The following is a 21,037-nucleotide window of genomic DNA, read 5'->3' as shown; positions in this document are numbered from 1 at the left end:
GAAACAACACTGAATTCAGACGCAGGCAGCCTGAGGAGATGGCTTGCCTGTGTGGTTCCCTCATGCCTCTTCAGAACAGAGTCATAACTGATCCTTCACCTCTAATAGTTCATAGTTGGAGTCATTTTCTACTATGGCTCACTCTCAGAGCAAACATTTTGCTGTTGAAATGTATTTAAATGGCACCAAATGGCATGCATTTTCAACCGTTTTTGCAGGAGGGAAACAGGGCCATGCTTTGTCATCTCCCTTCAAAGCAAACTGTATCAACTGTCTGTATGACTACTTTATTAATCTTTCTTTTTAATTAATTTAGTAAAAATACTTTAAGCTATTTTAGTAAAAATAGCATCAAGTTGAATATCAGATGTCATCCAAGAGCTGACTGATCACACCTGATAGGAGCTGCTGCACCCTCTCTGACTGGGAGGGTGGGTGTTACAGCAGCAACATCCTGACCCATGGCCCTTGCACTGACACTGTCCAAGTCAACAACATCCATTGATTGTTTTAAAGAAGACATCCATGCTCACCCTATTATCTCAATCTATTTCTGCTCATTTGGGGAATATGCATTCTTTTGAAAGACAACAGCAGTACCTACAGATCTTTTAATTATGATTGTTGACCATGTATCGTCTGCTTGGCAGCTTTCCCTGCAATGGCTGAAGAGAAATTCAGGTTTTTAGCAAACTTAACAGTATGAGGTCTCTAGCAGTGCAAGAGCTGAGAGAAGCTGCATTCCTGGGGTGCTTTCTTGCATCTACAAATCCAAAATACAACTAAAACTCAATGTCCATACTTGTAGCAGAATTAATATAGAAACTTTGGATAAACTTCTGAAATCTTATTCGAAGCCTCAGACAGTCAAAGAGGCAAGACTATGGAAATAAATCAAACAAAAATATTGATCTAAATACATTGGGTAAAAATATTTCTCTGAGATTTCATGATGGGATTTTTGAGGGCAGAAGTGTTTCCAGAGACATTAAGTGGTCCTAAAAAAATTTCTCCTAAATACAGTATTTTTCTCTCTACACAAAACCCACTCAGTATAGATCACATCTCCCAACATAAGATACATGATGATATCTAGCGTGAAGAATAAATTGCCTCTTCTGTTGCTGATAACATCATCCAAAGGTCTCCTTTAAAGTAACTGCCAAACCAAGTTTGTTTTTCACTGATTTTATAATCTGCATATGAAAGACTTGATCTGGAATAGGACCTCAGCCTGGCTTCCAATTTTATTCCCTCAGGTCTGAAAGTGGAAAAATTATGCACGCAGGGCCTGATTCTGTACTCGCTAAGGAAGGTGCAACTACAGCAATTGTAATGAATCCAGTGGAATTCTTCCAAATTGGCACTCACTACTGGGAGTACAAATTTAGTCCATATATTTGTGGGGAAAACAACTGTGAACAAAAAAATGGCAATTTAATCTTTTTCAATTATTCTCACTCATAAAACTCAGGAACCATATACTTTCAATTAAAGTAATTTAGATTTCAAATTAGGATGAAGGAATCTCTTTCTTGACTCAGCTAGATCTGTATTTTTAGCTAATTGCAGAGTTTTCTCTCCAAATGTAACATCCTGAGTTCCCATCCCTATCAGAACGACATCCCAGTTGTTAGTTGGTCTTGCTCCAAAATATTTAATATCTAATCAACCCATTAGAAGAAAGCTTCTCATCTTCCTTTCCAATATTATGAAAATGAGTGGGCCAGCAGAACAGACTATACAGCAGGAGTATGCCAAGTAACAAATCAGATATCCCTTTCCTTCCAGAGTTACAGTCACCCTTGGCGGGGCAAGTTCAGAAGTTGGCAGCATCCCCTTTTGCAGTCTCCGTCCCCTCATAATCCTGGAGATCTGTTTGCTGTGTCTTGAGTCACTTGGCTTTCTCAGCAGAGTCAACTAGACTGCTATTGTATCCCCTTTAAGCTGCCTCTTCCGGAGGTTGTGGAGTCCTGGTTGGATGGGTTTCCTTCTTAAGGAAACTCTTCCCAATTCTTGGTCTTTCTTGCTCTTCCCTGGACCAGAAGTGCAACAACTGCTCAGTACATGATTGATACAATGGCAAAATCATGTTTTCTCTTTTGGTCTGTAATTGTTCCTAATTTACCCCTAACACTTGGTTTGCTTTTCTGACTGATACCTCTTTCAAAAGCAGAGGCTTGGCTCCTCTGTGGCTGCAGAGATCAAGTTTAAGGTTCCTGTTGACTGATTTTTAAATTTCTTTCTTGTGAGAAGACATTAATGCTTGTCTAAACAAACAAACCACCACACAAAACCCCAAAACACAACAACCTAAAGAAAGTCCATGTGCTCACTTCAGCTCAAAACAAATGCACACATGCAATATGAACACATGCAGTAGTATAAATCCAAAAATCCCCAAACCCTTAACCTATTTCTCATTCTGAATAAAACTGATTTAAGCACGTACACACAATATTGCCATCTGAGCAGCAGTAGTCATTTAGTTGTTTCCAACCTGTCTTTAAAAAAAAAAGAGTCATTATCAAGGATTAAAACTTGCCCCCTTTGAAACTGATGAAAAATTCTTACCAGCTTCACTGGATCGGGATTTTACTTCAGAGATAACCACCCCTATTTTAACTCAACATTACCAGTGATATGACAATACTAAAAACAGTAACTGAAATCTGTACTGTGCATTTTAAACAGAGCTCCCAAAGCACTAAATAATCTAAAGTGGTTCCATACAGGAATAGCTTTTATTTCTTAGTACATTACAAGGACAATTTGGGTAGCAGAAAGCAACTGCCCAAGAGCAAATAACCATGCTGGTATTCACTAATTACTCTAATCACCATTATTAGTAATTAATTTTGGCTGCATTTTCCTCCAGAGCTGCTTTAATGCAGCCAGCTTAGCCATAACACAGCTAATTTTAAGCCCCAAGGTGCCACACGAGACACAGCATCCCACATCCCAAAATGCCCTGCTCTGCTGAGATCTGTCTCCTTGCGGAGGCTGCTGTGGCAAGCGTGTGCACCAAGCAAGCCCAAACAGGCTTTGCCAGCCCCACACTGTTACCTAAATCAGCATCCAGTGTCAAGTTCAATTTTCACTATTACTATGACGTGCAGAAAACACGGTGCTGGCCAAAACAAAAGATTTCTCCGAGGTTTTATCTCTTTTGCTATTAAACTATTGTTAAAATAGTTAAATCAGTGCAATTCCTGGATTCTTTTCTCAATTATATCATCAGCAAAGGGTCCAAAGAAGTGCAGTTTGCTTAGTAGAAGTTAAAATTTATAAAAATACATTTGCTCCTAAAGCTGCAAACAACATGCAAGACTGAACCAATTTAAATACTGTTTTCTGTGAGATTAATTAAACCCCTGCAACCACCCAGGGCAGATCTGCCCTAACACAGAAACACAGCTCCTGCTTCAGGGAGCTGTTAATAAAGTGCCATATGCAAGAGAGATGCAGGCTCCCTTGGCTCCACTTTGCCATACAGAATAGCCCAATGGACCCAAGGGGTGCACAACTCTGGAGCCCAAAGGATTGATCTTAATACTCCCATTAGCTAGACTAAACATAGGTCTGCCCAGGCAATACCAAACTCACCTCTGCCTGAACCGCTGAGTTAGCCCACATCTGCCATCAGCTTAAGAAACGTTTCTGAGATGAGTTTGTTCTGGATAGCAAGTCTCTGGTAATGTTCCTCATTGCTGTTAAACTTTGGGTATTTGAGAAGTATATTGCATTAATGGATACACCCTCACAATTTAAAACAGTTACTCATCTTTTCCTAACCAAAGCTAGTAATGCAGTTGTTCTGGATGTGCTGAAACCACATGATTATGGAAAAGAATGGATGGGAATAATCAGAAACTATTGCCACCAGAAATGGTGTAGTCATTCCCAGCTTTAAGCCTGCATCCCTCGCCCTTTTATTGCAAATAAACCTGTTACATAATTTGGCATTAGATGGATGCCAACAAGGTGTGCCTGTGCTTGGGGCTGCAGGTCAACACTGTGTGAGGAAGAGAAGCTTAAAGCTTAACATAAAAGCAATAAGAAAGCAGAGACCTCACCCACAGAAGTGAGTGGTCAGTGAAGGCATTGTCTTTCACATACTCCTCATTGCCTGAAACATTGCCTGAGACTGAAGTAGGACCATATTTAGCAGCTACAATGCAAAAAGTGGTTTTCTGGAAGGAAAAGGGCACCAAATATCTTACCTCTGCATCTACCTCTGCTTCTTTCCTATTATGTATATTAAGAGAATGACATATTTTGTATACAGCTATGACTGAGGTGGAATTGCTTACAATAGTAATCCTTTCTCTCTCCTTTTTCAGCCCCCTGAAATGGTCTTCTAATATTACTGAAAATTAACTTTTCCTTCTGTACTGAATACAATAGATCACACATGCAATAGCTATTATAGTAGCTCCAAGACAGAAAAGCTAAAAAAGCACTTAAATTGTAAATTATTCAGAAATACACTATATGAAATATGTTACCATGAAGAAGATGATGTTGCAGCATCCTACAATGCAATGATAGGGCATAAAAAATATTCACAGCTTTTGCCAGCCCTCAAAAGTGAGTGGAAATGGGGTTGGAGAATAAAACTTGTGTAAATAAACTTGAGTGGAGGGATGAAAACCAGAATTCTCTTTTCTAAACGTTTACCAAATGAGCTCTAGGCTTAGTTACTTAGTGCACTCCAGAAGGTCATGCAATAAGTAGGCTTTTATGAAAGTAAAAATCTTCCAATATTAAAATATTGTCAGAAAGCTTCTGATGTCAAATGAAACAGTATATTAAACCACAAGGACTTAGAGAGCTGTTTGACTTCAATGGCCTTTGTGTCAGTCCTAAATAAGCTATTTAACTGTTGAAATATACGGAAAACTTTAGACTAAAACAGGGGGGTTAACTTTTTTACTGTGAAAGGGCTGTCATCGGATCCACTCCCATCCTATCCATCCATCAGGGAGAACTTTCTTCCTACCTGTAAATAAAGAGGAAGATATCAAATTTCATTAAACAAAACTATTGTTCAGCAACACAGACATTCTGAAGAATTAAAACAGCTAAACACAATAATATTGCTACAGGGATGTCTGCCAGCATGTCCCTTAAGAAAAAGGAAGGATTCTTCTACAAGGTTTTGGGCTTGTCACATTGGTGAGACATTCATTCTACATTGTTACAACACTTCTTAGAGCAAGCCTTACACCAGCATAAAACTGGCACACTGCACTGGGAGAATCAGGACCAATATCTGAAACATTGAAAATCAATTCTTACCAGCCACAAGGATGATTATTTTAAGTGGAAAAATGTGTATTTCATAAAGGTTGTTTGCCACTTTTGCTCAGAATACGTAACACAATTTCTGCTGAATAACATCCAAAATCTCTGATAGTGGTTCAGCCAAAAGTCAGCCCTCAGAATCAGCTCAGTTCTCAGCTGCATTTCAGGGTTTGGGATTTTTTTACAATAACTAATACATCTTTCCCACTAAAGAACAATTCTACAAGCTGACAATCCAAAAAACAAATACCCATTGTAATTAAAGTGACTAAAAGAGAGAACATGTCTGGATCTTCTGAAAAAGATCCTAAAAATCTGAGGAAATATCTTCTCTTCATGTGAAGAATCATGGAGTCAATCACCAAAGGACTCCAGCCAAGAAGCCACTAACTCCAGGCAAAGCGCTCTGCTGGTCCAAGCAACGGAGGACCACGTCATAGGGAGTAGGAGCATGTATTGCACAAATACCCTCAGTGAACTGTGAACCCCCTGAGAGCTACAGCTGAACACTGTCCTACACAGATAGGCTGCCACCAGATACAAAACCACAGCTTATTCTTCAGGTTATCACAGCAGCCTTTCAAGCCTCACTCTGGACTGAAATATCCCATTATACACATGACACGATGCTGCATTAAGACAAAAGGGCTGAAATCATTTGCGGCTTTGTTCCATAGTAAGGTAAGTGTACATAAGTCACTGTCACTGTGGTCTCAGCCTCATTTTCTCTCTTTACCACACAGCCATTGGCATTTTTCCCTGCACTGGCTGCAGACCTCATGCACCCAGGCAGCACCCTGCTTGGCTGAGTTGTCCCAGCAGAAAAACTAATAAAATAAAGAGCATTAAGTTGGATTGTCTCCATGAACTGACTTGCTGTGTCATAACACCAGCTCCTGTGCTAGCTAAAGGGTAAGGCCAGAACCGTAAGTGCCACCAGATACACAAAGAGGTAAATAGGAGTTGCACACTTCCATCCTAAAACCCAGCATCTCTCCAGATGTGGGGACCGTGCAGCTTACATGTCCTATTAAACAATGTACCCTAGGGACCCCACGGTCCACAAGATAACCTTGCTTGTGCAGGATCTAGTTATACAGCATTGTGTTCACAGGGTAATGATGACCAAAGAAGTTTCTGTGACTATACAACAGTTTTTCTCCTTCTTAGTTTTATCAAAAAGGTAAATTTTAACCTAATGTCGTATTTAGCATGCTTACTTTTTATTATTTTTCAGTTATGCTCAACTTTGCTTTCTACATTCTGTGTAGTTTTCATGCCAGAATTACAGGAAGCTTTCCCAACACTGACTTTCATACACTTTGGAGTTTCAGTTGACCTCAAGGCAGATACACATCAGATAAAAAACTCAGAACACAAAAGACAGGGGCAAAACAGTTTGAACCAGAAATGCAGCTGATGTATCTGGACCTTATTAAAGCATTTGATACAGTGCATCAGAAAATTGGACTTGAAAAATTAATTCAGATTTGCTTGGATCTAAGGACTTCCACGTGTTTTGAGAAATAATTGGAAGTTGTAGGGTTATGAAAGTGGCAATAACATCAGTTATTGGTTATAACAAGGGCGGTACCTGTGCTAATTTGACATATACTTTGAACAATTAATTAATTCAATAGGAAGATGATATTAACTGGGAAATAGTAGCTAGAAAAGAAAAAGGGGCTAGACACACCAAACTACCAGAAACATACATTTATCTGAGCAAATGAGATTTAGTGTAAAAAATGGAAGATACCAGAGTCTGGAAGATACCAGAGTCAGATGGATGAAAATTGTCCAAATTCATCAGGGATGATACACAGTACTGGGAAAAGTCCCCCAGGTGACAGGGCAGGTTAGCTCTAAGGTGGCACACTGCTGTGGGCTTTCAAAAAGGGGAGGGTCTTGGCTCCTCATGCCAAAGCAGCTGTGCACTATGGACAGTGACAGTGTCATTTTCTGTCTTCTTTTCGGAGACTGAACCTAGATTTTTAACAGACTTTAAGTCATCTCCTAGGATAAATTGCAAAAAGACCTGGCTCCTTGTACAGCAAATGTTCTTACTCTTCTCTGTTTGACTTTATCCCATTATTTTTGTTTATGCTAAGCCAAAAAAACTTTAGGGAAGCTCCCTTTTTGCTAGTTTTATTTTTCAACAACTTGTGGACAATCTTCAGATCTGCCAACACAATTCAGCAGTATGTACCTTTTCATCTTTCCGACAGGTCAGTCTTTCTGAACAGCACTTTCTGTTTGGCTTGGATCTGTGAGAATGCTCAGGGCTCAAGAACAAAGTCCTAGCACACAGAAGAAGGATCCAGTACTGAGAACAGGGAGCCTCCCCTAGCACTTGCAGTGAAGCATACCTGATACAGCATGTCAGACAGCAGGAGGGAAGATGTCTGAGCAGAGACAGCTCAGTCCAGAGCTGATGCTCCTAAGATGCATCTTTAGCACCATGGTGCCTGAAGCATGGGCCTTTCCTGCCTAGAACCATTCCCACCTGCAAGTGCATTTTCAGAACTACACATGAATAATTACTTTTATGGCCTCTGCTACAGCTGAAGATAATGGATTTACTCCAGACTTCCCTAATGTGACAGAGCAGAACTGGATTTAGTGAAATCCACCTGATTGTTTAACATATGACATCAGAAGCTATGAACACTTCATTGTTTGGATTGCTTTTCATCAAACTGGGCAAAAGCTCTCCATCTTGTAGCCATGTCAGTATATAAATAAAAACATCAGGGGCTACTTCTGCCTCTGGTTTCCAGAACAAAACACCTTTTATTTTTACTGTGCATAATGAAAGAAAATCACCATGCACAGGAGGTTCTTCCCGAAAAGAAATACATGTTAGCAATGCACTGAACGGATGTTAACCTGACATATTAACCCTTGATTAGCCGCGTTCGCTGCCCAGCGCATGTTTTGTAATCCCAACGCACAATCACACTGGGTAACCCTCATAAACTGTGCAATCAACAGAACGATGACAAAAGCGCAATTCAGGACTAAAAAACTACCCGGAATATCCCACCTACGGGCACCGCGGCTGCACCGGCAGCCCCCTCCAGCTGCCCCGGGACGCGGGGGGCCGCGCCGGGAGAACGTCCCCGCACCGGCGGCGGCTCCCGGAGGCGGGCGGCGCGGATCCCGCCCCCCGCCCGCGACAGCCGCCGGCAGCCGCCAGCAGCCCCCGGCAGCCGCCAGCGGGGCGGGCGGCGCAGGCAGGCGGCAGCCTGCCCTCCTTCGCTCCCTTCCCCCCGCCTCCCGCCGGCCCGTGCCGCAGCCCGCGGGCGCGGCCAGGAGGCGGCGGGGCCGCGGCTACCCCCGGCTCCGCGCCCGCCTTGAGGCGCGGCGTGGCGCGGCCCCGGACTTTCCGCCTTTCCGCGGCTTTCTGTTCCCAGCTCCGGCGAGATGTTATGGCAGAGCCGGCGCAGAAGGGCGGCGTAGGGCAGGGCGGGCAGCGGGAGGATGAGGCGGCGGCGGCCGCCCCCAGCTATGAGGACTACGAGTGCAAGATCTGCTACAACTACTTCGACCTGGAGCGGCGGGCGCCCAAGCTGCTCGAGTGCCTGCACACCTTCTGCCAGGAGTGCCTGAGCCAGCTGCACCTGCGGGCTGCCCAGCAGCCCTCCAGCGATGAGCCGGCGCCCGGGCCCGGCCGCCCGGCCGGCGGCTCCCTGGCCTGCCCGCTTTGCCGCCACCGCACGGCGCTGCCCGACCACCGCGTCCACGGCCTCCCCGTCAACACCAAGCTGGCCGCCGCCTGCCCGCCGCAGCTGCGGGCCCGCGACCCGTTTCCCCAGGACAGCCTGCCGCCGCTGCCGCCCCGCCGCCCGCCCCGCGCCAGGGAGGCGGCGGCTGCCCTCGCCTCGCAGCCCTCCGCCGCCGCCGGCCGGGCCGGGCCGCGCTCCTCGGGCGGCGGCTACGAGAGCTGCCAGAGCTGCAAACGGGCAGCGCTGAGCGCTGGCTGCGTGTGCGTCGTCGTCTCCTTCCTCTCTATGGTGGTGTTGCTTTTCACCGGCCTCATCTTCGTCAACCAGTACGGTGGCGACGCCGGGCCAGGCGCCTCGGCCTCGCCGTCGCCGGTGGGGCCCATCTGCCTGTCGGTGGCCAGCATCCTCGCCCTTTTCTCCGTCGTCGTCACATGGCTCATCTGCTGGCTCAAGTACCGGCCCGAGGCGGCGGGGGCGACTGGCGGGGCGACAGCCAACGGCACCCCGCGGGGCCGGGCGGCGATCGCCCGCAGGAGCGACACGTAGCACCGGCGGAGCGGAGCGGGGCCGGGCCGGGCGGCGGCGGGCGACGAGGGTCTGAGCTAGGATGGGCGAGCAGAGCGGAGCGGGCTGTAAGAGGACCCGCGGGTCGCTGTGAGGGAAAGCGCGGCCGGGCGGCCCTGGGTAGCAGGAGCGGGTGGGCCGCGGCCCTGCTCGCAAGGTCCCCTTGTCTAATCGGTGTTAGCTCGGACACGGGCCAGGTCATGGCAGTCCTGAGTGTAACGGACCTGCCCGGGGAGCGGCGGGACCCAGGCACCGGGCAGGGGGACACGGTGTGCCTTGGAGCCAGGCCGGCCCCGCGGCTCTGGCACAGTCCCAGGTGGTGGGGATGGTCTGCAGGGGCGAGGGGCCGATATGGAGGGAGGGAGGGCAGTACGCGTCTCTAGCAAAGACATCTCGAAGAGCCTCCCCGGGGAGCTGGGGCTCCGAGGCTGGCGGCCGCGCTCCTCGCCACCTCGGTTGGGAGCGCACCGAAGTTTGGGTGCTCCCTGGTGCAGAAGGACACGTTCGCAACTGAAAGCAGACTGGCTTACTGTTGCCCCCACCTGGAAGATAATTGGAGAGATTCGCTGTGATTAGGAGCAGAACAGGATCACGGTGTTAAATGCGTTGTGTTTTCCCTTTTATGAAGTTAACAAGTACATACAGAAGAAGCTGTAACATAAATGTATTATCTCGAGGAGACTGAGCCAAAGTTTCCCTACAATGTATTGAGTACGGTTTTGTTATGATTTTATTAGGAGGCCATCGGGCCCTCTGCTGGTTGCTTAAAATAAGCTTTCTTATTTAATTCTTTGAAATTCTCATTTAATGTGGGAGACTGAAACAGTACAGTGCACACTTAAAACAATTTATGGAAGATGATTTAATTAATGGAGCTCTAAAATAGAGCTAAGAGACTCCTGTGGTAGAGAATAATGTCTCACTGGCCACTGATTCCAATTTTTGCACAGTGAGAGAAGCCCACATTAAAATATGGACTTTCATCATCACCGTAAAAGTGGATTGCGGTAGCATAATTTGTGTGTTGAACATTTACCTTTGAGGTAGCTGTAATAAGACGGTGGTTTTCCTTCTTGGTAAGTTTCTGTTCTGTGTTACGAGTTTCTGTAAAGGCCGGTAGAAGATGATTCTGTCCTGTGAGGTTGGAACATCAGAGATGTCTTTGAAATGTAACAAGATGCTCATAATCCGAAATGGAAAAACGTTGCCCTGCAGCTGGTCTTGTAGTATATTAAGGAGAGCACTCTACATAGATACTGTTCTGTGTTGCAGGATAATTCATTTGGTGCCTGAATTTTTTTAACTTAATTACTTATAATCTATTATATTGGGAATAAGATAATGCTGCTTATTCCGTGTTTCGAAACAGTACTGTAATGGAATGAGGTAATTATTTTCGTGCTTAACAATTCAAGAATTTTATGAGTGATCTTTTAGTATGTGTATTTTGCAAGCTGTCTGCATGATACTCTGACACGTATCCTCTTAATAGACCTTTACTTGACCACTTCTATTTATCACAAGTGCAAAGGAATTTACTATGTAGAAATGTAAAGACAGCGGGTAAAGTTGTGTGATGTGTTTTATGACTGCACAAGTGGTATGTGCTGTGCATTGTCTTGGTCATCACAAATCTGTGAAAAACAACCCCCTGGCACCCCCACCAGCCCAAGTGGTATTTATACAGACTCTGTTGCAATGGATGCAGTTCATGGGAACAGTGTATGATTTTTGTGTCACTTATGACTATTTAAAAAGATCCGCACCAGCCTTTTAAAGTTGTATATCAAAACATAAAGGTCCTGAGGAGAAAAATTACTGGGTTCAGCTGTAGTTCTGACTGTGGTTCATGTCTTTAGACCAGTGTTTTCCAACTGAGAGTTGCTCGTTAGCCGTGTAAAAGGTGTATGCCTCCTAAAATCAGGCCTGACCATTAGCCCCTGTTGACTTCAGCAGTAGTTGTGGATGTTCTGCACCAAAGAAAAATCATGAGACTTTTGTTTAAGCATCTAAATGAGAATTTAGATGGTTGACTTCAGGTACAAACCTTTGAAAATTTTGGCCTTAACCTCTCTGTTCTTCAGTTACTGCATCTGTAAAGTTTGATAATAGCATTGACCTACCTCACAGGCAAGATGTGAGGCTTTATTTATTAAAGTTTTTAAGCAATTGGAGATCCTTGAAGAGGAGGTGCTATAGAAGTGAAGTATTATTATAAATGATGCTGTAGTAAGAATAAATATATGTAAATTAATGGACATAAACAGCAGCAATGTTTTCTGAGAAAAATAAATCTATAAAATATGTACATGTGTACATCGTATACGCCAATATATGAATTACCTGTTTGTGCTTCTACTGCAAACACAGCATGCATATCCTCATTACTGTTCCATCAGGTGAGCGCCAGTACCTTGCAGTTCAGATAAGCCGGGCCAGCAGTCACTGCTATGACTCCATCTCATGCAGGCATGCTGAAACCAGCTCTGAGGGCCCGTAAAGCTCAGCTGGAGCTTGCTGCATAGTAGTTCTGCATTGCTTTATTCCTGTGGGCTTTCCGGCTGCACTGAGAGTGGCTGTTGCAGGTTTGCTGCCCGCACCGACGTGGGTATGTTTACAGGAGCTGCAGTCGCAATTAGGTAGCTATGCCCTGAAATACTGATTGCAGTAAGAAATGTATTGTCCATATTTTATTTTGTTTTCTTTCCCCAACGTAGTTTTATTGTTGCCTTTTTTTTCTGTAAACAGTATTTGCCATTTTGACTAAACCAATGGTTTCAACTGGGATCCATGGACTACTAAAGGATCTGCAAAAGGTAAGTAAGAAAAGCAAATCGATCAACAGAAGCTTCAGTTTGTTACATGAGGGTGAACTTTAAAATGTTTAGAGGTTGGCACATTGCAAAAAGTTGAAGATCACAGGACTAAACAGGATTTTCAGGCTTACTCACAACTGAATGCTCATATTACATATCAGGTTCCTAGCCATATATTTTCAAATATTTCAGAGCCAAATTAAAATGGACAGTCTGATCGTATGCCAAACCCTTCTCTGCTTATGCAAATTTTGGGAAACTCCACTGGTTTCAGGAGCATTAGTCTGGATCCACATCACAGTACCAGTCAGAAAAAAAGTCACATTGTATACATTTCTGGCTACTGTAGAATCCCAGTATGACATTTGTATTTTGGGTTCCTTGGAGTGTACAGATTGCTTGTCCAAAGCCAAACTTTGCTTGAGTTTCAGTAAAAAAATTACAGAAAGAGAAAATCTGTGTGGCTGGTGGTGTTTTATTACTGTAGCTATTTCAGTCAGAACACTTGTGTTTTCTAATTGCTTAAAAAAGCACAGAGATAGGCAGCTGAAGGGGTACACCTCAGTTACACTATCCACACATCTTGCAGAAGAAAACAGTGCTTTGGGGCACTCTGTGGGAAAGCGGAGAAGGCAGGGTATGCCACTACACCGTGGGGAAAAACATGGGAAATACAAGCTGCTGGCTTTTTTTTGTTTGTTTTGTTTGGGGTTTCTTTGTTTTGGTTTGGTTTTTTGCTGTGCAACATTTCTCTATGTTACACAGTCTGGGGCACAAGCAGCTACAGCCAAGAAATGGAAGCACCAGGGAAGTAAATGAAGGCCTGACTGTGAGGATTTCTGTGGCTTCTGTGAGATCACAGGCTATGTGAAGTCTGAAAGATCTCTATTTTCCTGTTGTGCCAAAAGGTCTTTTTTTTTTTTGTTTTGTTTTGTGGCAGTAATCCCCTATTGCTCTGCCTGAGCAGAGCATACCAGACTCCAAACTGGAAGGTTAGATTGACTGTCAGGTTCATGGTTTGGGCTCGTCTGCCAGACATCCATGCTATTGGTCCAAGAGAGGGAGGAAAATGCAGACAGGAGGGCACAACCCAGTTTGTCAACAGAGCCTGGGTGGTAGGTACATGCAATAAACTCTTGTTTTTCCATCTTGGCTGGGAGAGTGGCCACCATCTCTGCTTGAGAGAGGTTCTCACTGGAGCTAACTGCTTAGTTAGCTGATAAAGCTCAGTATATGCTACTGTTGGGGAGCTGCTGCCATTTATGATGTATGGGAATGCATTGGGACAATCACTGCCACATCACAACTTCACTTCTTTCATGTTGCCCTTCTTGTGCTCAAGAATTCAATTTCTTAACAACCGTTATCTTTTTAACATGTCATGTACTTTCAGTGCCACATTGCACAAATTTTCATTTCTGTACTCTCCGTTGAAAGTGTCTCTGGTAAATGCTGCAGCTGCAGGGAAGAAATCAGATTAATTTATGCATCACTAGCCCACAAGTATTAAATAATTGTACAATCTTCATTTGCTTAATGGCAGGTATTCATGTTTTTGAAAGGCAGGTTTGGTAGAAAAACACTTGAGTATTCCATAAATGCATGGGAGGAATATAAACCTCAGTTACTAGTTTGGTTGGTTCATAGGCCTGCATACAGAGGTACTTTTGTATTCTTTTACCATGTAAAATGTGACATAGAAGTTACTCTCATATTTTCAATCATTAGAAATGTACCACAAAGCTGAATGATAAAAAAAACTAGCCAACAGCAGTGGGTACTGAGTCATGCATCCCTGCAAGTTAGAACCATGGCCTGAATTTCCTAGAGTGGCCAGTAATTTGCATCTAATTCATTTTTGTCTGGATTGAGACAGCATTTTGGAAGCACAGTTTTAAAATCAAGCTCAATAGTAATATGGCGGGCAGAGAACCCCAAAAGACCACCTTACTCTCTAAAGTGAGGTTCTGTCTGCATTTATGCTTCAAAGAACAGAAAAGAGTAAGCCTCCATTATTTTTTCCTTGCACTGTAAAAATACATTATTAAAATATGGTGGCTCACAGCTGACTATGGAAATACTGTTGCTTCTTACCTTAATGCTCTTCTTTTGTAGCTCAGATTACTGTTCACAGGGAGTTAAGTCTGCTTGTGAGTATCATCCCAAAGTAGCTAATTGTGTGTAACACTTTGTATATGCTGCCTTTTGCAAATGATTGAAGAGGCAGCTGCCTGTGCGCAAACAGATACTACAAACTGAATAATATGGGTGTAGTTACGTGGTTAATGTGGATTTTCAGTTGTAATCTTACTTCAGTGAGTGATTTCACTGGAGTGGGTGAACTGTTCCAACTGGCCAAGGCTGCTGGTTGTGCAAACAGGCAAAACCCTGATGAATGGGAATTCGAGGGGTGTGTGAACTACAAGTTCCTCTGTGTGCTATTGTGTATTAACACCTGGTGCCAAAAGCCTTTCCTTAGGGGAGTAGTCTATGTGAATTGCGAGGGAAGGTGCTGTTGCAGCTCTCTTGCTCACATCCATGACTGGCACAGTCCAGTCTCTTTCCCATATCCCTGTGTTCTGTGTGTCAGTGAAAATAGAACAACTGCTGAAGAAGACAGTATTTAAATACGAATGTGAACGTCATTCAGAGGAATGGTTATTAATCATCTCTGACCTGCAGGCTTAAGCATAAACAGTACATTTGATATTAATAGGTTGTGGATATGTTTATGGACATGATACTGAGTGTCTAATATTCAGTGGAAATAGAAGTGTAGGAGAATGGTTTGTGTAACTTTGTCAGAGCTCTTCGTGTGCACTTAAATCCTCCTGAGCTCAGTGGTCCTTTTCCCTGTGTTACAGACGTTTTGTAGAGTGTCCCTGGCTGCTCTACTAGTCTAGAGAATATGTGACACCTCACTGGAAGTTAATTAATTTTCTTAGCATATTATATTGCCAAAGAAAACATTAATCTTTGTATTAAGCTCTGCTCATTTAAACCGCATCAGAGGTGGCTCCCTGTCAGTTGTCAGTTTGTGCAAGATCTTCACAGAAACATCACGAGAGTTCCCTTCATGTTACAGATGGTTCTAGGAAGCAATGGGTCTTTCATGGCTATGATTTCTAATGTTTCTGAAGGATATTTAAATTTGGTGTCTCACTTTTATAAAAGCTAAAAGACCCTGCAACTTATTTTATACAGTATTTTATCTGGGAGCATGCCGAAATTGAGATCTTTGGAAGAAATGTGACAACTGCAGTAGCAAAATGTGGTTTCTGCCATGGGGGTACGTAGATTCATACTAGACACATTCAACTACATTGATCAATTTAGCATAAAATACTTCTGCTTGTGTTACAGCGAAGGAGCAATGCTGGCCCTCCATTTAGCGTATATCTCTACTTACTGAAACCAGCCAGGTCCGAAGCTGGCCTCATAGCTCTAGCTCTGAGCTGCTCTCAGGCTTACTTTTCACACGCCGTGCAGATTGTGAGATTTTGAATCAAGGTGATCATATTCCCTTACAAACAGCTTCAGCTGAGAAATATCTCAGTTAGTTTAAGGAGGTTTTCACTGTAAACAAATACAGAGAGGTTGATTTGTCTCATTGGAACATGAAATTTGTGAGGAATAGCTGGAATAATAATAATAATAATTACTAATATTATCATCATCATCATCATTCCCCAAACCTTCTCCTTATTTGCCAGGGAATCTAAATCTTAGACTGCATCTCATTACAGGTCCAGCTGTAAGCAATGTTTCCCCATACTACCCCTTTGTTTAACCATTGAGCAACATCTAACAAATCCGTTTTGGCTATTCTTTTGTAATCTTTTGCTTAATAACAAATAGCAATAACAGCATTTGGGGTTTGGAAGGTTTTTTTACTGGCTGAAATACGAGAAATATGCTTGAGATATAGATCAAAATTTGCTGTACTTTAAAATGGGAAGAATGAAGCTTTTTATGACTTAGAAATTGTGGTGGTGAGCCACAATGCCAGCTTGATTTCCACATTGTAAATAAGGACTTGTTAGTTGGATGGGTAATATTGGAGGACAGAAAAATATTCTTCTGTGGGGAAAAAAAAAAACCAAACTATCGAAAACTTTCAAGTAAATGAAACCTTAAAAATACAATAGAAACCACATTTTCTTCTACTCGGTTAGCAAGTGATTCTGAGAGTAAATATAGATCTCCTGGTATTTCTGAAGTATCAAAACCGCATTGAAAATAGGTGAGATTATAGTTGTTCTGGAACATACTTCTGCTTTCCTTTTGAAAGACTGGGAAAAGCCTCTCTTTGATGGCATCACTCAAAGCACTGTTCCAGATATTAGCTGGGCCATGCTGCCCCCCAAACCCCCACTCTAATTTCTTTGCGGGCGGTTGTTTCACCTTTTGCCCGAGGCAGACCCACCAGTCGGGCCCCAGCCCCTACTCCCAGAGCAGCTCTGCTGCCGGCGCCGGGACTTAGGTGCCCGCCGGGGGGACCGGGCTCTGTCGAGACCTGCTGGGTGCTCCTCCCGGAGCCGCCGTGAGGCTCGCCCCGAAGGGACGCCACAGCCTGTGGTGAAAGTGCCCCAGCCCCCAAATCCTGCGCTGTTTTTTCCGTTATGTTGCAGATAGACGCCTGGCAGGGACAGAGCCAAGCTCGGCGGGCAGCGGGTGCTTTCATCTGAGCACGGGACTGGTGGCGGAGCGGAGCAGCGGCACCAGCCGCCCCCTGGCCCCGGCAGTGCCCGCTGCGGCGAACCGGGGACCCTCCCCGCCTTCCCTCCCCCCCCCATCCGAGGAGGACAGTGCCGGGAGAATTCCGGCCAGGGCAAGCGCATCGCTGCGGCCGGAGCTGCCGCCGGGAGCGGCCTCCCAGGGCAGCCACGGAGCGAGGGGCCGGCTCTCCTTGGCCTGCGTCCACCTTTTCTTCCCCTTTTATTTCTTTCTCTTTGTTGCTGTTTTTCCTTCCTTCCTTTCTTCTTGCTCTCTCTTTTCCTTCCTTCCTTTCCTTCCTTTCCTTCCTTTCCTTCCTTCTCTTTCTCTCTTTCTCTTTCTTTTTTTCTTTCTTTTCTTTCTTTCTCTTTCTTTCTCTCTCTCTTTCTTTGTCTCTCTTTCTCTCTTTCTTTCTTTCTTTCTCTCTCTTTCTCTCTTTCTTTCTCTCTCTCTCTTTCCTTCTTTCATTTCTCTTCCTCTCTATTTCTGTTTCTCTTTTCCCAGATTTTAAACCAGTTCATCCTTAAAAAGAAAATAATAAACGGTGAAATCATATAGTTGCGGGAGAAATACCGGTTAATAAATACAATGTCTGTGATAGTAGGGCTGCTTTCCCCTTAATATCGTTCATTCCTGGCAGCATCATGTTGGACAGCAGGGCAGGGAGGGAGGGATGTCCGGGATGGAGGGCTAGGTGCTTGCCGGTGCACAATACATGCTGGTAGAGCCGGAGTGGGCCACGCGTGTTCGTCCCCGCTGTGAAAACTCGTTCCGAAGGCAAATGCATTAGCCCCAGCCTTGGGTCCGTGAAGCCTTCACGGTCTCTTCAGCAAAACTCCAGGTGGAAATCTATCGTGATGCTGCTGAAATTAATCGCTACTGGTGTTTTTACAAGTAGTTAACGAGGATTAGACGCTTCGCTCCGAAATGGGGCTGTTAACTGCGGGGACGGGGGGGGGGGAACGGGGACGGGGGAAGTAAGGGAACGCGAATTTCCCCTTCGGTGGGTAAAACTCGCAGGTGGGAGCGGTGGGGTTGGGGCAAGGTGGGTCTCCCCTCCCCAAGGTGGATCCGAAATTCGGTTGTGATCCCTAAAATCCCAAATCCTTGCGTAACGCAAGCCTTTACCCCCGTCCTTCCGCAGGGGAGGCCCGGCCAGCTGCAGAAGTCCCCGCTCCGCCGAGCCGAAGCGCACGCACACGCCGCCGCTTACTCTTGCCCCCCAGGACCGGGACCGCACATGCATCTCTGCCCTCGTCCCAGCAGGCATGTGGTAGTGTGGAGTGGCAGCTGTAGTATCGCTTACTGGAGGGTCTGGTAGTAATCAGAAAGGTGAGGGCTTACTGAAATACATGTTGTATTTATTGCCAGTTTAGAGGGAAGGAGAGAGCGGCCGGTGCCGCAAAGGGAGCCGTTGGTAGGGTTAAGTGTTTCGGCTTGTCCCACGGCCAGCCCTGCCGGCATACCGGGAACTGCGTTTCGGCACTTCCCGGGGACCAGCTCCCAGAACGGGGCACGGCCGGTCCCCGTAGGCCACCCCCGTCTGCCGGCGAGCAGCGGAGGCTCTCACTGGGATGTTTGCTCCCTTCGGGTCGCCGGTGGAGAGAGCTGCCTCGGATCTACCCCGCATGGAAACGCTTTGCTTTCACAGGCCAGATTTCCCTTCCTTTCGTGGTCCTGGCAGGAGTGATCACGCTGACACACCCGGAAGAAAGTGCCTCTCCCCAACACCCCCAGGCAGCGGGGCTCCGACGTGTGCCCGGGCTCGCCTCAGGGGATTCGGGGGCTATGGGGTGTCCTGTCGCCCGTCCTTGTCCTTGCTCACAGCTACTCTCGTGCCGAGCAGCCTCTTCTCGGGCTGCCCCAAGCTCTGTGGCTGTAAATTAATGAAAACGTAACAACTCGAGGGAAAAAAAAAGTGTGGAGGGGGGATTTAAGACGGTGCCGAGAGACGCGCGGATGGGACATAAAAGCGATGGGAAAAGGTTCAAAGCTTTCCGTGATGACTTTTCAACCTTTATTTATGTGCCTATTAATGCAATATCCATCATGGAGATACGCATCTTTATCCTTTCAACTGATATGCTGGGAATCAATTGGATATGCAGATTACATTTCATAAGTTTCCAAATGTTAATCTCCCCTGCCCTTTGCTGGTAATTTCTTTTTTCGCCAAAAAGTATTATGTTTCTGCCCCCCTCCGCCTCCCCCCCCCCACCCCCCCCCCAAAAAAAAAAAAGCCTTAAAACAATTAATCTTAAGGCTACTTACTTGCTAAGGCTTGGGCCCAAGAGCCGGGCGGAGGGCAACGCTTCTGCCTGCTCCGTCGCCAACCCGGGGCCTTCTCGGGGCACCAGCCCCCATGCTCCGCCAGAGCGGAGGGGTCGCGGCGACGGCGGGGTTCATTAACCCCAAACCCCAGGCTCGACAGGTAACGAATGTCCTTGGACACTACTGGGACCAGGAACGGGATGTGGGGAATGAAACAACACTGCCTGAAGAAGCTTTCCTTGCGAAGGCTCTGTGTGAGGACCTTATTTCTAATGAGGAAACTGGGCTGTACAGGGCTGGCTGTCCCAGTAACCGGCCTCTTCCCTAAGTGCCGCCGCCCACGAAACGCCGTGGGGTGCTATCATCCACAGCCTCCCCGTCCGGCTCTTTCCTCTCTCTCCCCCTCATCGCTCCTCCTGCTCAAAGCAGGGCTTTTTTAACCATTCGTATTACTCTAACCCCCAGACTGAAACAATACTGAAGTTTTTGTGTTATTCTACAACTCGCCGTCGGTCTCGGTCAACAACTCGACACCGGTTTGATTTAACTCTTCTCCTGTCTGTGGCAGACATCCCGTCCCCCCACAGTCTCACTTGCTGCAGAGAGCACGCGGGTGGACCCGGTCGGATGGGTGAGTGGCTGCAGGAGCCCTACGCCTGACCCGCCGGGAGGTTGTAATCCGCTGGGCACCGCACGCTGCCAACGGCCCGGCTTGGAACCCTCAAATGCTCTAGAGGAGCGCGAGGAGGAGGGAAACTTGTGGAAGGAGAAGTACAACAGGCACTGGGTGAAACCGAACCGGCCCGAGCGGCCCGCGTCCAGAGCTCCCGAATCCAGTGGTTGCTTGGGAGGTGTTCATGGCAAGGGCAGAGTGGAGCAGGAACCAGGCTTACCACACACACTTGATTATGCCAGTCTCTTCTTCTTCTCCTCTTTTCCCTTTATTGTCTCTTTCTCTCCTCTATTACACGTTTCTATTTAGGAAGCTGAACTCTCCCCTTCACCTCCCCTAGAAGCTGTTAGGCAGAGAATTGCTTTGGAAATCCTTATGAGAAATTAATGTATGATGTATGAGCACAAACCAGGAAACACTATAATTGATTTATTTCTAACAGAGGGGAAAACAGTAGTTTTTATCGTTCAGAAATGATTGCTTGTGTTCTTAATAGCTCTAATTTTCACTGTCCATTTGATGTGCTGCAGGTTTAATATGGAGCATTTACTAATCCAATTAAAAGTGCACCTGGCCTGGAAGAGCTCTATAATTAGCAGAAGCACTTTTAGCTATTTCCACTGGAAAACCGTGAAATCATCTCTGCTGGCCTAAAGGACTGTAATATGGGGGTGGGGGCGAGGAGGGGAGGGAGGAGCAGGGCCTGCCTCATCTTTTCCCCTTGCTTGTTCACCAGTCCCCGTGCGGGAGGATGCGGGAGGCTTACCGCGGCGCAGTCGTTGTCCAGTAGCGCAGGACAGCGAGGGCGAGACTAGGTGGGTTTCTCACCGCTTCCCCCTCCCGTCCGGGCGAACCCGGCCCGGAAGCCTGTCCTGGGGGAGTGGGACTCGGCCTTTGAGGCTCGGGGAAGGCTCTGGGCCGGTGGGTCCCCCGCTAGCCGCACGCGGCCGGGAGCAGAGTGG

The 21,037-nt window shown here is 45.9% G+C and overlaps 1 protein-coding gene across 1 annotated transcript; it reads left to right on the top strand.

Moving 5' to 3' along the window:
* The first annotated feature begins 8,605 nt into the window (after positions 1–8,605).
* Positions 8,606–9,785, top strand: LOC130603437 (RING finger protein 223). The gene has a single exon (XM_057417195.1). The coding sequence runs from the start codon at positions 8,739–8,741 to the stop codon at positions 9,579–9,581; it is 843 nt and encodes a 280-aa protein (XP_057273178.1). The 5' UTR covers positions 8,606–8,738; the 3' UTR covers positions 9,582–9,785.
* Positions 9,786–21,037: the final 11,252 nt, after the last annotated feature.

Source organism: Pezoporus wallicus, unplaced genomic scaffold (assembly GCF_028554395.1).
Source record: "Pezoporus wallicus isolate ANWC-B61680 ecotype Strahan unplaced genomic scaffold, APGP_CSIRO_Pwel_v1 contig_360, whole genome shotgun sequence".
NCBI lineage: Eukaryota > Metazoa > Chordata > Aves > Psittaciformes > Psittacidae > Pezoporus > Pezoporus wallicus.
The sequence above is the reverse complement of the archived record's forward strand: the minus strand, read 5'-3'. Positions and strand labels throughout refer to the sequence as shown.

Coding starts and splice junctions, on each gene's coding strand:
- LOC130603437 (XM_057417195.1), top strand. CDS start 8,739: ATGGCAGAGCCGGCGCAGAAGGGCGGCGTAGGGCAGGGCGGGCAGCGG.